At 52.2% G+C, this 16,817-nt stretch overlaps 1 protein-coding gene across 1 annotated transcript; it reads left to right on the top strand.

The window, feature by feature from the left end:
* Window positions 1-201: 201 nt before the first annotated feature.
* On the top strand, window positions 202-6,727 carry LOC118697238 (keratin, type II cytoskeletal 8-like). The gene is made up of 10 exons (XM_036399774.1): window positions 202-286; window positions 454-701; window positions 1,967-2,184; window positions 2,877-2,937; window positions 3,543-3,638; window positions 3,952-4,116; window positions 4,200-4,325; window positions 4,731-4,973; window positions 5,927-6,070; window positions 6,308-6,727. The coding sequence occupies exons 1-10, from the start codon at window positions 202-204 to the stop codon at window positions 6,725-6,727; spliced, it is 1,806 nt and encodes a 601-aa protein (XP_036255667.1).
* The last annotated feature ends 10,090 nt before the right edge of the window (window positions 6,728-16,817 follow it).

The following is a 16,817-nucleotide window of genomic DNA, read 5'->3' as shown; positions in this document are numbered from 1 at the left end:
AACCAAACCCAATAACAACATTAGAGACCTGCTAATTACTACGGAATGGAGATGAGCTCCTCCAGAACGTATAAAGGAGAACTTCCATACTCCTCTGGAGTAGCTGAGGATCCTTCATTCTCATTTCTCCTCCTGTTTTACCAACTTCTACATCAGCTCTCCCACCTGGAAGTGCTGCCATGAGACGATATTTCTCCGGATATGGGGACGGGAGTTTCAGTTCTTCTTCTGCTCATTGTGGGACCTTGGGTGGTGGAGATGGGAGATTCGGAGGGTTTGGGCATGGGTATGGCAGCAGGAGCCTCCACAACCTTGGAGGGTTCAGGAATGTCTATACTGGTGGAGGCTACGGAGGAGAAGGAGTAAGATATGGGAGATGCCTTGGGTTTGGTGGCTGGAGACAGGCTGAGAGGGGCTTTGGTGGACGAGGATGTTTTGTGGGAGGTTTTCAAGTTGGTGGCACCTACAGAGGAGGTTCAGGCAGGGAGGTACTCAGAGGAGGCCTTGGCACAGGGGTGCAAGGGGCTGGGCAGGGATTGGGACAGGCTGGAGTTCTCCGAGGCATTGGGGAAGTCCATGTGGACACCAACCTGCTGAGGCCAATACGGCTCCAGGTGGACCCTGAGTTCCAGCGAGTGCGCTCGGATGAGAGGGAGCAGATCAAAGCTCTCAACAACAAATTTGCTTCATTCATCGAGAAGGTGAGTCCTGTCTCTGTACTGTTATCTGGAAAGGGGGAGGTGTAAGGTAGGAGTGAGTCATGGGGACACCTTCATGTTCCATCTTCTCCCCTCAAAAAATCCCAGCACTGGCTGAATTCCCAATGGTGCTGTGAAGCTCACAATGGGTCCCTGTAAACGTTGCTCTGTGAATCACTTTTTGCCTTGGGGTAAAGATCTCAGAGTTGTCTTTTGTGGCAGGACAGTAAATTGCCGAGATGTCACCAGCACATAGACTCACTCTTCTTTTGAGGAAAGGGGTTTCTGGGAATATCTATTCCTATATTCTGGTGCCTGGAGGTTGCTGATGCCAGCAGAAAAAGTGGGGGTGAGGGACAGACATCTTGATGAGTTAGTATTTTTTTTCTCAAGCAAAGCCAAACCTTGCAAGAACAGGCTGTTTTAGTGCCTTTCTTGCAGGGGTTTGTACTTACCAGAAATTGCAAGTGAATTCAATTTCTCTGAATTATTAAACAAATCACTTCTTGGTTTGGAAGCCCTGCCCTCTACTAGGTGGTCAATCTTCAGCTTTTTCATTACTTTCTATCTCTCCAGTTTTGTCTTCTCTTCTGCATCTACTCAAACCAGCCACAAAAGCTCTTCCATCCTGCTGGTATCTGGGAGCTGTCTCTGTCTCTGCTTCTTTCTTTTACATGTGGGGACTTCAGGGTTTCCTATTTCACTGGACAGGATGTGTTGGCTAAACTGAGGAGATTTAAGATTCCATAGTCCTGAAAAATTAGCATGTCTGTGACTCTTCTTTCCCTCCTAAACTTTTGGGTGTCCAGGTTATCACCTGGTCAATATTATAGAAATCGTGGAGTGATTTGGGTCGAGAGCGACCTTAAAGCTCATCCAGTTCTGCCATAGGCAGGAACACATTCTACTAGACCACTCTGCTCCATGCCCCATCCAACCTGGCCCTGGACACTTCCAGGAAAGGAGCATCCTCTGGGAAATCCATTCCAGGGCCTCACCACCCCCTCTGGGAGGAATTTCTTCCCAATATTGCATCTATCCCTGTCCTCTGGCAGTGGGAAGCCATTCCCCCTTGTCTTTTCTCTCCAGGCTCTTGTCCCCAGTCCCTCTCCAGCTCTCCTGGAGGCCCTTTAGGCACTGGAAGGGGCTCCAGGGTCTCCTTTCCCTTCTCTTCTCCAGGTGAGCACCTCCAGCTCTCCCAGCCTGTCTCCATGGCAGAGATGCCCACTGGAGACATGCAGCCCCTCTGGATCTGCTTCACCTTCCAGGTTCAATGTCTGGAGCGGCAGAATCAGGCACTCTTGGCCAAGTGGGAACTTCTGCAGCAGCAAAGCTCTGGCCCTGAGGAGAGCAAGAACATCAACAACTTCTTCCAGGCCTACATCACCAACCTGCAGCGGCAGCTTGAGACGCTCCAGAGCCAGAAGGAGCAGCTGGATCCTGAGGCCTACAACATGCTCCGGCTTGTTGAGGATTATAAAAACAGGTGAATAGTCACAAATCTGGGAAAACAGGTGCTAGGATTTTCCTAGGTGATGCTCATTGTGCCCTTGGATGGCAAAGCTCAACTTTGCATCTGCAGGACTTTGGAGTTTCTTAGCCCTGCTCTGCTTCAGGTGCATTATGGGGCTTGACTTTACTGCTGGAGGAGTTTGGTAAGGGTTGAACTCCCAAAAATGAGAGGAAAACCAAAGTTTGTGATGATCTCTTCCATGCTTTTTCCTTCCCAGACTCTTCCTTTTCTTTCTTCCCCCTAGCAGTGAGTGACCCAAGATTCCACTCACGGGGCCCTGGTGGGAAGGGACAGAGCTGAGCTTGGAGTCAAGTTGGGAAGAGTTGTCACCTTTTCTGGCTTAGATAATTTATGCCCACCCACAGATCTGAAAAATGGAAAGTTTAGTTCAGAATTACTAAATTTAGAAGTGATCTGTATTGACCCCGTTTTTTGGGCTGTTTTAGTGCCTCTTTTTGCAGAGGAGAAAATTTCTGGCACTTGCCAGAAATTGTAATTAAAGTAAAATGAAAACTCAACACATTCAGTCTTTGGTTGATTCTATTGTTTACTGGTCCACCTGACCTAACAATTAATATCAATAATTAAAGGTAATGGATAGATTAATTAAATAGATTAATTAATAATAGATAAGAGATCATAATCTAACTCCTTCTGTCCCCCAGATTCGAGGATGAGATCAACAACCGCACATCCAAGGAGGAGGAGTTTGTGGAGCTTAAAAAGGTGAATTAACCTGAGATCCTGAGCAAATCAAAGCCTTAGAAATAAAAGCATATCTGGATGGTTGCCAAGGTTCTCAAAAGCTGAAGTTTTTATTGAGCTTTGTCTAATTTTAACCAAAATAAATGAATACCAGAACAAGACTGAGGATGGATTATTTCCTCTAGAGAATGAATCAGTCCTTTGTAGGACAAATATCTAAAAAGTGCTGGTTTTTCCCTATTCACTCAATCCCAATCCAGGTGGAATATTGTCGTTAAGTTAAATAATATCTGTAGATGGCTTAGAAAAATAAATTATCTGTGAAGAGAAAATTTAGGCAACTTTTTACTAGAAGTATGAATAAAAATTATGTTTAGCCATTTCTCATGTTCCCCAGGAATGGATTTATTGCTGCAGCTGTGGTACTCATTTCCCAGCCAATTTTTTAATCTTAAATGCTTTCCCTTTGTTCCTCTTGCTTTTCAAATGAAATCTGAGATCTCTAGGCCACTATTTGATCCCAGGAATGAAGGCTTTATGGAAATATCCCAAGAATTGCACTTCAGTGGAGCATTTGGGTCAACAACATGCAAATATATTACAATATTTTTTGGGTTTTTTTACAGGAACTGGATAGTGCCTACATGGGAAAAATGGAGTTTGATGTCCGAGTGGATATCCTGAGGCAGGAGCTGGAGTTCCTCCGGTGTTTATACGAAGCTGTGAGTGATTCAAATCTTACCCTCAGGTCTTGAAGGACACACCTTCTGGAGATTGCCAGAAATTTTGTTTGAGTGGGATTTTTTGGCTTGGAGAATTAATTATCCTTGGCCTTTTGTGAGTGAAAAAGGGTCTGGTGTGTCCCAAAGGCTAGAAGACCTTGCAAATTACAAGTGCTGGGGGTACAGTGGCACCTGGGGGCTGCAGGTGGAGAAATTCCAGTGGGAAATTGGCCACAAGGTCCCATTTTTTCCTCATAAAGACCTGGACTGACCACAAGGACTGTTAAAATCCCTAATCTGGTTTTCCCTGCAGGAGCTGTCCCAGCTGCAAACGGTTGTTGAGAACGTTGACGTTGTTCTGTCCATGGACAACCACAGGGACTTGAACATGGATGGGATCATCGAGGAGGTCAGGCGGGAATACGAGGGGATAGCCCACAGGAGCACGGCTGAAGTGGATGCCATGTACCGGGGCAGGGTGAGTGCACACCAGGGAAACAGGAATACAAATCTCCTCATTGGAAAAGAAGCCAAAAATGTGTTGTGTCCTCTTCCCATCAGTACCAGGACCTGCAGAACATGTGGGTGAGTCAACAAGAGCAGCTGAGGAACAGTCACCAGGAAATCCAGGAACTTGCCAGGCACATCCAACGACTCCAACCAGAAATTGAAATCGCAAGGAAAAGGGTAAAGCTGATACTTTCCAGCCTGACTAAATGGCTTAAGCCCCTTTTCAATGGGATCTCAGTGCAGTATGTAGCAGCCAGTTGTTTGGAGGCAAACGTAGGGATGGAGTTTTCTCTTCCAATTGAAGCCGATTTAGATTTTTGGGACCTATATTGGGGTTTAATTGCGTTTATTTACCCAGCCCACTGTATTTTTGCTGTTCTGTCACTGAGAAAAGCCTTTTGATTTCCAAGGAATGGCAGGAGGGTGTGAAAATTATGGGACTTGGGGGTTTTCCTGTGCTGGGATAGGAGTTGGACTTGATGATTCCTGTGGTTCCCTCCTGATAATGGATATTCCATGATTCTGTTATAAAATCCTCCCCACAGATGGGACATGGTCATGTTCCCTTTGTTCCTTCTGCAGAATTCCAGCCTCCAGGACTCCATTAAAGATGCTGAGCACCGTGGGAGCTCGGCCGTCAGGGATGGCCAGGAAAAGCTAGAGGAGCTGGAAAATGCCCTCCAACAGGCCAAGGATGACCTTTCTCAGCTTGTCCGTGATTACCAGGAGCTCCTGAATGTGAAGCTGGGCCTGGACATTGAGATCGCCATGTATCGCTCACTCCTCGAGGAGGAGGAGAACAGGTTGGGGCAAAATCCATCCCGGGTGAAACACCCAGACAAAGCAGCATGTCCATGGATCTGTCACTGGGATCTCTGGGATGCACTGGCCCTGGGAGGAGTCGCCTTTCTGCAGATCACTGATAAAGCCTAACCTGAATTTTAATTCTGGTTTTATTGGCTGCCTTACCTCAATGTCACTTTTCCTCCACAGGATCCAGGAAGGATCACCAGCCACGATCTGTGAGTATCCCAAGGATTTTCTCAGGGTTTTTCACAGGAAACTCTTCCTACTTTGTGGTCTTGACACCATTGGAACAAACTATCCCGGTTCCCATCTTAATTTAGGAAAGGATGCAAAGGAGAGTTTGTGAACACACATTAATGTAACAAGTGGCTTTAGAATTATTGGCTAATTCCTAATAAATTTGGAGGAAATGGGAAATACTGCCTTTAACCCATAGGTCTGTTTGATGCAGGGCAGAAGGGAAAGAAATAAAAACTTGTCCTAAAATTCGTGGGAAAATTGAGGAAGCTGAAGGAGAGAGAAAAACAGTTTTGGCCTTTGTAAAGAATAGGCTGCACTGAGTGTTCATGGGTGAAATAAGACATAAATGATGTTTAAAAAAAATCTAAAAATCACAGAAAAATGAGAAAATATTCCACAGGTTGATGTCTACTCAGGGAGATTCTTGTTGGCCCCTTCAAAGATAAGTCCATGACCACCAGGGTAGGAAGGATGATGCTTAAATCAGCCCCGCTCAGAATTTTTTGGGGTAAAACGAATAAATTAAATGTAATTTCCATTTCTTCCAGGTGTCATTGACCACAGTGCCAGAGTTTCCGGAGTCTTTGGAGGCATAAAAAGTGGGAAGGGTATAATGAGTTCCAGTGGTAGCAGTGGGAGCAGAACGAAAGGGCCAGTCACTGGAGGGGGAAAAGGTGGAAGCTCTGGAGGGTGGGGATCCAGCTCTGGTGGTGGTGGTTCCATCTCTGGAGGCGGAAAAGGTGGAAGCTCAGGAGGGTGGGGATCCAGCTCTGGTGGTGGTGGTTCTATCTCTGGAGGCGGAAAAGGCTCAGGATCTGGAGGAGGAGGAAGCTCAGGCAGTGGAGGCTCCATCTGTGGAGGAGGAGGAAGTTCAGGTGGTGGAGGCTCCATGTCCAAGGGAGGCATGAGCTCTGGAGGGTGGGGTTCCAGCTCTGGTGGTGGTGGTTCCATGTCTGGAGGAGGAAAAGGCTCAGGATCTGGAGGAGGAAGCTCAGGCAGTGGAGGCTCCATCTGTGGAGGAGGAGGAAGTTCAGGTGGTGGAGGCTCCATGTCCAAGGGAGGCATGAGCTCTGGAGGGTGGGGATCCAGCTCTGGTTCCATGTCTGGAGGAGGAAAAGGCTCAGGATCTGGAGGAGGAGGAAGCTCAGGCAGTGGAGGCTCCATCTGTGGTGGAGGAGGAAGTTCAGGTGGTGGAGGCTCCATGTCCAAGGGAGGCAGCAGCTCTGGAGGGTGGGGATCCAGCTCTGGTGGTGGTGGTTCCATGTCTGGAGGAGGAAAAGGCTCAGGATCTGGAGGAGGAAGCTCAGGCAGTGGAGGCTCCATCTGTGGAGGAGGAGGAAGTTCAGGTGGTGGAGGCTCCATGTCCAAGGGAGGCAGCAGCTCTGGAGGGTGGGGATCCAGCTCTGGTTCCATGTCTGGAGGCGGAAAAGGCTCAGGATCTGGAGGAGGAGGAAGCTCAGGCAGTGGAGGCTCCATCTGTGGAGGAGGAGGAAGTTCAGGTGGTGGAGGCTCCATGTCCAAGGGAGGCATGAGCTCTGGAGGGTGGGGATCCAGCTCTGGTTCCATGTCTGGAGGAGGAAAAGGCTCAGGATCTGGAGGAGGAGGAAGCTCAGGCAGTGGAGGCTCCATCTGTGGTGGAGGAGGAAGCTCTGGCAGTGGAGGCTCCATGTCCAAGGGAGGCATGAGCTCTGGAGGGTGGGGTTCCAGCTCTGGTGGTGGTGGTTCCATGTCTGGAGGAGGAAAAGGCTCAGGATCTGGAGGAGGAAGCTCAGGCAGTGGAGGCTCCATCTGTGGAGGAGGAGGAAGTTCAGGTGGTGGAGGCTCCATGTCCAAGGGAGGCATGAGCTCTGGAGGGTGGGGATCCAGCTCTGGTTCCATGTCTGGAGGAGGAAAAGGCTCAGGATCTGGAGGAGGAGGAAGCTCAGGCAGTGGAGGCTCCATCTGTGGTGGAGGAGGAAGCTCTGGCAGTGGAGGCTCCATGTCCAAGGGAGGCAGCAGCTGCGGAGGGTGGGGTTCCAGCTCTGGTGGTGGTGGTTCCATGTCTGGAGGAGGAAAAGGCTCAGGATCTGGAGGAGGAGGAAGCTCAGGCAGTGGAGGCTCCATCTGTGGAGGAGGAGGAAGTTCAGGTGGTGGAGGCTCCATGTCCAAGGGAGGCATGAGCTCTGGAGGGTGGGGTTCCAGCTCTGGTGGTGGTGGTTCCATGTCTGGAGGAGGAAAAGGCTCAGGATCTGGAGGAGGAAGCTCAGGCAGTGGAGGCTCCATCTGTGGAGGAGGAGGAAGTTCAGGTGGTGGAGGCTCCATGTCCAAGGGAGGCATGAGCTCTGGAGGGTGGGGTTCCAGCTCTGGTGGTGGTGGTTCCATGTCTGGAGGAGGAAAAGGCTCAGGATCTGGAGGAGGAAGCTCAGGCAGTGGAGGCTCCATCTGTGGAGGAGGAGGAAGTTCAGGTGGTGGAGGCTCCATGTCCAAGGGAGGCATGAGCTCTGGAGGGTGGGGATCCAGCTCTGGTTCCATGTCTGGAGGAGGAAAAGGCTCAGGATCTGGAGGAGGAGGAAGCTCAGGCAGTGGAGGCTCCATCTGTGGTGGAGGAGGAAGCTCAGGCAGTGGAGGCTCCATGTCCAAGGGAGGCAGCAGCTGTGGAGGGTGGGGTTCCAGCTCTGGTGGTGGTGGTTCCATGTCTGGAGGCGGAAAAGGCTCAGGATCTGGAGGAGGAGGAAGCTCAGGCAGTGGAGGCTCCATCTGTGGAGGAGGAGGAAGTTCAGGTGGTGGAGGCTCCATGTCCAAGGGAGGCATGAGCTCTGGAGGGTGGGGATCCAGCTCTGGTGGTGGTGGTTCCATGTCTGGAGGAGGAAAAGGCTCAGGATCTGGAGGAGGAAGCTCAGGCAGTGGTGGTTCCATGTCCGGAGGTGGGCAGAGCTCCGGTGGTCACGGATCTGGCTCCAGTAGCAGCAGATGCAACCCCCAAAGTGGAGGCATGAGCTCTGGAGGTGGGAGCAGTTCTAGCAGGAGAGGTTCCATGTCTGGAGGTGGCCAGAGCTCTGGTGGTCACGGATCTGGCTCTGGCAGTGGCAGCTGCAGCCCCCAAAGTGGGGGGATGAGCTCTGGAGGTGGGAGCAGTTCTAGCAGGAGAGGTTCCATGTCTGGAGGTGGCCAGAGCTCTGGTGGTCACGGATCAGGCTCTGGCAGTGGCAGCTGCAGCCCCCAAAGTGCGGGGATGAGCTCTGGAGGTGGGAGCAGTTCTAGCAGGAGAGGTTCCATGTCTGGAGGTGGCCAGAGCTCTGGTGGTCACGGATCTGGCTCTGGCAGTGGCAGCTGCAGCCCCCAAAGTGGGGGGATGAGCTCTGGAGGTGGGAGCAGTTCTAGCAGGAGAGGTTCCATGTCTGGAGGTGGCCAGAGCTCTGGTGGTCACGGATCTGGCTCTGGCAGTGGCAGCTGCAGCCCCCAAAGTGGGGGGATGAGCTCTGGAGGTGGGAGCAGTTCTAGCAGGAGAGGTTCCATGTCTGGAGGTGGCCAGAGCTCTGGTGGTCACGGATCTGGCTCTGGCAGTGGCAGCTGCAGCCCCCAAAGTGGGGGGATGAGCTCTGGAGGTGGGAGCAGTTCTAGCAGGAGAGGTTCCATGTCTGGAGGTGGCCAGAGCTCTGGTGGTCACGGATCTGGCTCTGGCAGTGGCAGATGCAGCCCTCACAGTGGGGGGATGAGCTCTGGAGGTGGGAGCAGTTGTGGCAGGGGAGGGTCCATCTCTGGAGGTGGAGGACAAGGAAGCTCTGGCAGGGGACCATCCACGTCTGGAGGTGGTCACAGCTCTGGTGGATATGGATCAGGCTCTGGCAGCTGCAGCCCCCACAGTGGGGGAATGAGCTCTGGAAGCTGGAGTGGCTCTGGCAGGAGAGGCTCCATGTCTGGAGGCGGAGGAAGTTCAGGTCATGGAGGATCCAGCTATGGCAGTGGTGGGTCCATCTGTGGGGGAGAAGGAGGCTCAGGGTATGGAGGAGGAAGCTCTGTTAGGAGAGGCTCCATGTCTGGTGGTGGGGAAGGAGGAGGAAGCTCAGGCTATGGTGGATCCACTTATGGCAGTGGCGGCTGCACTGGTGGAGGCGAAGGGGGCTCAGGATATGGAGGTGGCTCTGGCAGGGGAAGCTCCATGTCTGGAGGTGGTCACAGCTCTGGTGGATATGGATCAGGCTCTGGCAGCTGCAGCACCCACAGTGGGGGGATGAGCTCCGGAAGCTGGAGTGGCTCTGGCAGGAGAGGATCCATGTCTGGAGGTGGAGGAAGCTCAGGTCGTGGAGGATCCAGTTATGGCAGCGGTGGGTGCATTGGTGGAGGAGAAGGGGGTTCAGGGTATGGAGGGAGCTCAGGATATGGAGGCTCTGGCAGGAGAGGCTCCATGTCTGGAGGTGGTCACAGCTCTGGTGGGTTGGGATCGGGCTCTGGCAGTGGCAGCTGCAGCCCCCACAGTGGGGGAATGAGCTCTGGAGGTTGGAGCAGTTCTGGCAGGAGAGGCTCCATGTCTGGAGAAGGAGGAAGCTCAGGTCATGGAGGATCCAGTTATGGCAGTGGTGGGTGCATTGGTGGAGGAGAAGGGGGCTCAGGGTATGGAGGAGGAAGTTCAAGCAGGAGAGGCTCCATGTCTGGAGGTGGTCACAGCTCTGGTGGATATGGATCAGGCTCTGGCAGTGGCAGCTGCAGCCCCCACAGTGGGGGAATGAGCTCCGGAAGCTGGAGTGGCTCTGGCAGGAGAGGCTCCATGTCTGGAGAAGGAGGAAGCTCAGGTCATGGAGGATCCAGCTATGGCAGTGGTGGGTGCATTGGTGGAGGAGAAGGGGGCTCAGGGTATGGAGGAAGCTCAGGCAGGAGAGGCTCCATGTCTGGAGGTGGTCACAGCTCTGGTGGATATGGATCAGGCTCTGGCAGTGGCAGCTGCAGCCCCCACAGTGGGGGAATGAGCTCTGGAGGTTGGAGCAGTTCTGGCAGGAGAGGCTCCATGTCTGGAGAAGGAGGAAGTTCAGGTCACGGAGGATCCAGTTATGGCAGTGGTGGGTGCATTGGTGGAGGAGAAGGGGGTTCAGGGTATGGAGGAAGCTCAGGATATGGAGGCTCTGGCAGGGGAAGCTCCATGTCTGGAGGTGGTCACAGCTCTGGTGGATATGGATCAGGCTCTGGCAGTGGTGGGAGCAGTTCTGGAGGAGGAATTAGCTCTGGGTATGGAGGAAGTTCAGGCAGTGGAGGATCAAGCTCTGGGTGCATTGCTGGAGGAGAAGGAGGCTCAGGGTATGGAGGAGGAAGCTCTGTTAGGAGAGGCTCCATGTCTGGTGGTGGGGAAGGAGGAGGAAGCTCAGGCTATGGTGGATCCACTTATGGCAGCAGTGGCTGCACTGGTGGAGGAGAAGGGGGCTCAGGGTATGGAGGAGGGTCAGGCAGGAGAGGCTCCATGTCTGGAGGTGGTCACAGCTCTGGTGGATATGGATCAGGCTCTGGCAGCTGCAGCCCCCACAGTGGGGGAATGAGCTCCGGAAGCTGGAGTGGCTCTGGCAGGAGAGGCTCCATGTCTGGAGGTGGAGGAAGCTCAAGTCATGGAGGATCCAGCTATGGCAGTGGTGGGTGCATTGGTGGAGGAGAAGGGGGCTCAGGGTATGGAGGGAGCTCAGGATATGGAGGTGGCTCAGGCAGGAGAGGCTCCATGTCTGGAGGTGGTCACAGCTCTGGTGGATATGGATCAGGCTCTGGCAGCTGCAGCCCCCACAGTGGGGGAATGAGCTCTGGAAGCTGGAGTGGCTCTGGCAGGAGAGGCTCCATGTCTGGAGGTGGTCACAGCTCTGGTGGGTTGGGATTGGGCTCTGGCAGTGGTGGGAGCAGTTCTGGAGGAGGAACCAGCTCTGGGTATGGAGGAAGCTCAGGCACTGGAGGATCAAGCTCTGGGTGCATTGGTGGAGGAGAAGGAGGCTCAGGCTATGGAGGTAGTTCAAGCAGGAGAGGCTCCATGTCTGGAGGTGGTCACAGCTCTGGTGGATATGGATCAGGCTCTGGCAGCTGCAGCCCCCACAGTGGGGGAATGAGCTCTGGAAGCTGGAGTGGCTCTGGCAGGAGAGGCTCCATGTCTGGAGGCGGAGGAAGTTCAGGTCATGGAGGATCCAGCTATGGCAGTGGTGGGTCCATCTGTGGGGGAGAAGGAGGCTCAGGGTATGGAGGAGGAAGCTCTGTTAGGAGAGGCTCCATGTCTGGTGGTGGGGAAGGAGGAGGAAGCTCAGGCTATGGTGGATCCACTTATGGCAGTGGCGGCTGCACTGGTGGAGGAGAAGGGGGCTCAGGGTACGGAGGGAGCTCAGGGTATGGAGGAGGAAGCTCAGGCAGGAGAGGCTCCATGTCTGGAGGTGGTCACAGCTCTGGTGGATATGGATCAGGCTCTGGCAGTGGCAGCTGCAGCCCCCACAGTGGGGGAATGAGCTCTGAAGGTTGGAGCAGTTCTGGCAGGAGAAGCTCCATGTCTGGAGGTGGAGGAAGCTCAAGTCATGGAGGATCCAGTTATGGCAGTGGTGGGTGCATTGGTGGAGGAGAAGGGGGTTCAGGGTATGGAGGGAGCTCAGGATATGGAGGCTCTGGTGGGAGAGGCTCCATCTCCGGAGGTGGTCACAGCTCTGGTGGGTTGGGATCGGGCTCTGGCAGTGGTGGGAGCAGTTCTGGAGGAGGAATTAGCTCTGGGTATGGAGGAAGCTCAGGCAGTGGAGGATCAAGCTCTGGGTGCATTGGTGTAGGAGGAGGCTCAGGGTATGGAGGAGGGTCAGGCAGGAGAGGCTCCATGTCTGGAGGTCACGGCTCTGGTGGATATGGATCAGGCTCTGGCAGCTGCAGCCCCTACAGTGGGGGAATGAGCTCCGGAGGCTGGAGCAGTTCTGGCAGGAGAGGCTCCATGTCTGGAGGCGGAGGAAGTTCAGGTCATGGAGGATCCAGCTATGGCAGTGGTGGGTCCATCTGTGGGGGAGAAGGAGGCTCAGGGTATGGAGGAGGAAGCTCTGTTAGGAGAGGCTCCATGTCTGGTGGTGGGGAAGGAGGAGGAAGCTCAGGCTATGGTGGATCCACTTATGGCAGTGGCGGCTGCACTGGTGGAGGCGAAGGGAGCTCAGGGTATGGAGGAGGGTCAGAATATGGGGGAGTATCTGGGTGTGGTGGAGTTTCAGGGTATGGAGGAGGAAGCTCAGGCAGGAGAGGATCAATCTCTGGAGGAGGAAGCTCCTCTGGAGTTTGGGGATCGAGCTCTGCTGGCACTTGCAGCCCTGGCAGTGGGGGGGAAGGAGGTTGGGATTGCTCTGGAGGGGACAGTTGTTATGGGGGAGGGACCTGTGAATATGAGACACCCAGCTGCAGAGATAAGACTGAGGAATGCCTGTCAGGAGCAGAGTGGTCTTCTCCAAGCCTAGGTTACTGGTCTGGCTATGGAAGCAGCTCAGGTTCCCCTGGAGATGCTGCCCACAAGTAAAACTTGGATGGAAAATCTCACTAGTGGAACAGGATGAAGTTGTCCCCCCTCATTGTCGGGGGCAATGGGACTTTCCTGCCGTCACCACTGGTCTGGACGTGCTGTGCATCATCCTGAGCTCTCCCTGCACAACCATCCCTGGACTTTCTAGGGATCCCACTCCTCTGCTGGATGCTGATATTGTGATGGTGTCCCTTCCTTGGGCTTTCTCAGGGCTTTTAATCTCAGGCTGTGTGGAACTTTTATCTTTGGCAACTAAAAGCTTGAAACCCTGTCTGATGTGTTTGTTTTGGTCTTGGGGAGGGCAGGACTCTGATGTCTCTGATGAGACATTTGATAGAACTTTCTATATAAATGAACTAATGGAAATCTGATCCAAACACAGAAAAAAGCTTCTGGAAAAAGTTAAAAAGTGGAAGAAAGTGGCTGGAAAAGAATGACAAATGCAGATTGTCTGCTGTAAAAATAGGGTTTAGGGCCAAGTCCTTTATGTCTGGTCTGGCCAGTCAGCCAGGACTCATGGCTACACCTCAGATCCATCATTCCCTCCAGGAGTCACTCATTAAATAACTTGGGGGCAGATCCTCTGCATAGCTTTTTTTTGTCACTGCAGCTGCAGATGAAGAAAGGAGCAGAAAGTCTGGGAATAACAAAGTCTCATCTCACTTTTGGTTCAGTTTTCCCCTGTAGTCCCGAGTTAAGGTGAGATGGGGTGTATTTGAGGAAACATTTCTTGGCCAGATCTGATTTTGGGGCTGTCCTGTGCAGGGTCTTGATGATTGTTGTGTGCCACTTCCAAGTCAGGATATGTGATCTTATTCAGTGGTGGTTTTTATAACAGGAAGCAAGATATTCCCTAAATTTCTCCCAGAACCTCCTTAAAGTCCAATCAAAAGTTCTGACAAAGCACAGAGCAGCTGATTTTATGTCAAAAGTTTGTTCAAGAAGCTCAATTTAATAATGTCACCCTTGTTTAGCAACACTCCACTAAGACTACTGGAGTGTCCCAATCCCATTGGGAATACATCATGTCCTTTCCCCATCTGGAGGGAAGGAGGATCCTCTCTTTTGGAGAGAATTCCAACTGTGAAGAGTCCTGGGAGGGGCAGGAGGGTGATGAGGAGAGACCCAGATTTCTGGGAAATACTGTGGAGACCCTTTTGCAAAGGGCTGCAGAGCCACAAAAACAACCACAGCTTGCAATGGAATTATGGAACTATTTTGATAGGAAGTGATCTTTAATGGTCATTTTCCTTCACTGGGGGCTCCAAGAGAGCTGGAGAGGGACTTGGAAAGAAGTGATGGGACAAGGGGTGGGTTAGAGGACAGAAGAGGGGAGGGTTAGGTGGGACATTGGGAAGAAGTTCTTCCCTGTGAGGGTGGTGAGGCCCTGGAATGGATTTACCGAAGGATTCCCCATCCTTGGAAGTGTCCAGAGCCAGGTTGGATGGGGCTTGGAGCAGCCTGGGATAGTGGAAGATGTCCTTGCCCATGGCAGGGAGTGGAAGAGAACGAGCTTTAAGGTCCCTCCCATCCCAATTGTCTTGATTTACAAGACAAGTGTCTGCAAGGGAAGGCAGAAAAACCTCCCTTGGAATGGAGAATGTAAACCCCCTCCCTCAGAATTATTATAATTTTGAAATTAGGGGGCTCTCAGGCAAAGATAAGAGAGTAGGAATAACAATTCTTTAAAAATGCAGGTGTTAGAATGGTAGGTGCTGCTGCCTATCCCCTGTCCCCAGCAAGCCTCTCCTATCAAAAAGCAAGCTGAGTGAACATTCAGGCAACGCAGTCAAACCTCCATTCAACACTCACTGGGGCTGGCTCAGTGATAGAGGCAAGAAAGGCTCTTTTGCAAGGTTTTATTCCAGCAGGGCAACACAGTCGCTGAAGGACAAACCCGGGAAGGGAGGATGAACCACGTGGAGCAGTCATCTTATAAAGGGGAAGGGGTAGGGGGCAGAGCTAAGGGCTGGTCAGAGGGGACTGGCCTCCAGGGGAAGGGAGATGGCCACCAGGGACACCAAGCCAGTGACAAAGGAGGGAGAAACCAGAGGAAGTTGCCACACCAACTCCATGGGGGAGTCTGTTTTTCCCTTTGGGAGGGCTAACTATGGTAAGTTGTTAATGTTTCCAGGGCTGAGTGCTTGGGGATTGACCAAAAGGAGAGAGTTCATGAGATACATGCTACAGTTCTTTATTATACAGGTGTGTATAATAAAGCAAACAAACAACAACCACTCCGGCACCAACACCAAACAGAACCCAAACCCAGTCCCAGCCTTTGGGCTGTGGCACTGTCCTGTCATGACGTTCCAATGCTTGTATCCCCATTCCTGTGTTCTGTTCATGCTGGATATCATGTTCTGTGCCTTCAAGACTGGCTCTGAAGAGTGAATGTTTTGTTTTGGTTTTGCTATCAGCCGCTCCCCCACGGCTGGTGGGACACACAGACAGGGCAGTACCTGGTGCTGCTTTTGCTTTTTGCTTTGCTTTTCCCTTTGCTCTTGCTTCAGCTTTGCTCCTGCTTTGCTCTTGCTTTTTGCTTCTGCTCATTAGTTAGTTTAGCTAAGCAGTCCAAATTTTCCCTGGACTGTTTCTCCTTTCCCTTTTTTGAACCCACTCAAACCTGCTCCGGACTGGGACCTGGGAAACACCGAGAGTTTGCACCTTGCGGCCTGCAGCAGCTACCCCCAGTGTCAGAGGGACTGATAACAGAGCGACCACCCCCAAGAGAGACTTTCTGAATTTGTAATCTTTTTCAGAATGGTGAAAGAGTGGTGTCATCTGGTATTGTTAATTTTGTGTGTTGGGGATGTTTTGCCTGTTAAATAAACAGGTTCTTTCCACTTCTCTCCGAGGAATCTTTCCCGACCTGGTTGCGGGGAGAGGCCGTGTGGCTTTGCTTTCTGGAGGGGCTCCTTTGGCGGTTTTCTCCCAAATTTGCCCTAAACCAGGACAGGCCCTTTCCGTTTGGTGCAGTTCTGGGCACAGCCAGCAGGGGCACTGCTGGCTCCCGGTGGGCGGGGCAGGTGCAGTGATCCCTCCGTGGCTGCAGGGGGTGCTGTGGGGCGGCGCGGGGAGCACGCGGCGATGGCGGCTGGGCCCAGACGGGGAGGCACGGAGGAGAGGCTTTGATCCACAAACCCCGGGGCAGCCGATCCCTGTGCCCCAGCAGGACTCTCAGGAGCAGCAGGATGCAACGGCAGGAATGAGCAGAAATCCCAGTGCAGTGGATGAGATGTATCAAAACTCCACAACAATAGCTGTAACCTGCGGGATGCCCTGGCAAGGCAGGGGCATACAGGGCCTGTTGTGAATGCAGGGCCACTGATGTTATGAGTAGAAAAGTTGTCAATTTTTTAAAGGTTGCAGAGTTCACAAGTTAAACCAATTGCTGCCAAGTTGGAGTTCTAACTATTTGTTGTTAATAATTTCATGTTGTAATCCCCTGTTGTTAATAGTTTTCCTTTAATTACCTGTTCTTGATGGTTAGAAATCCCCCTTTGTCGAGTATCACCCTGCTGCTTCCTGGACGATGGCACTCGGGACTGTGAGGAGGAGGTGACATCAGGGTTGGCATGCAAATGAGGAAACCCCTCGCCAAATCTAGCAGGAAAAACCCCTAAAAACAAGGAGCCACCACAGAATTAAGAGATCAGAGTGATGTCTAGACGCAAGGAACGTGTTCGCTAAGACCCTTTTTACCCCTCACCCTAACCTAAAAAGATGTCGGCTAGAAAGAGGACCTCGAATGTCAAACTGAAAAACCGAGGAATCTCCTGGTGCTCTCGTGAGGATGGAACCCCCAGCTCTGCCTGCATATCAGCAGACACAGCTGTACTCTTCCTCTCTCTCCATGCCACTCCTGGGAGCAGCAGGGGTGTGAGCCCGACCCATTGGTTCTCCCCACCCAAGCTGATTTTTAATAAAGGCATTAAAAAGGAGAAAGATCTCCTGCCCTTTTCAACTGACGAAGGAAGGAATGAGGAGGAGGACTCCATTTTATCAGAAGGCTAATTTATTACTTTATTGTACTATATAATATTAAAGAATACTATACTATACTAAAGAATACAGAAAAAATACTTACTGAATGCTAAAAAGATAATAATGACAACTTGCGACTCTTTCCAGAGTCTTGACACAGC

Source organism: Molothrus ater, chromosome 30, assembly GCF_012460135.2.
Source record: "Molothrus ater isolate BHLD 08-10-18 breed brown headed cowbird chromosome 30, BPBGC_Mater_1.1, whole genome shotgun sequence".
NCBI lineage: Eukaryota > Metazoa > Chordata > Aves > Passeriformes > Icteridae > Molothrus > Molothrus ater.
Note: the sequence above shows the minus strand (reverse complement) of the source record. Positions and strands in the feature narration are given on the sequence as shown.

Excerpts from the sequence above, each read along its gene's own strand:
- LOC118697238 (XM_036399774.1), top strand. The coding sequence starts at position 202 with ATGGGGACGGGAGTTTCAGTTCTTCTTCTGCTCATTGTGGGACCTTGG. Across the intron at positions 2,185-2,876 it reads GTTGAGGATTATAAAAACAG|ATTCGAGGATGAGATCAACA; the intron begins GTGAATAGTCAC and ends TCTGTCCCCCAG. Across the intron at positions 4,326-4,730 it reads TTGAAATCGCAAGGAAAAGG|AATTCCAGCCTCCAGGACTC; the intron begins GTAAAGCTGATA and ends TTCCTTCTGCAG.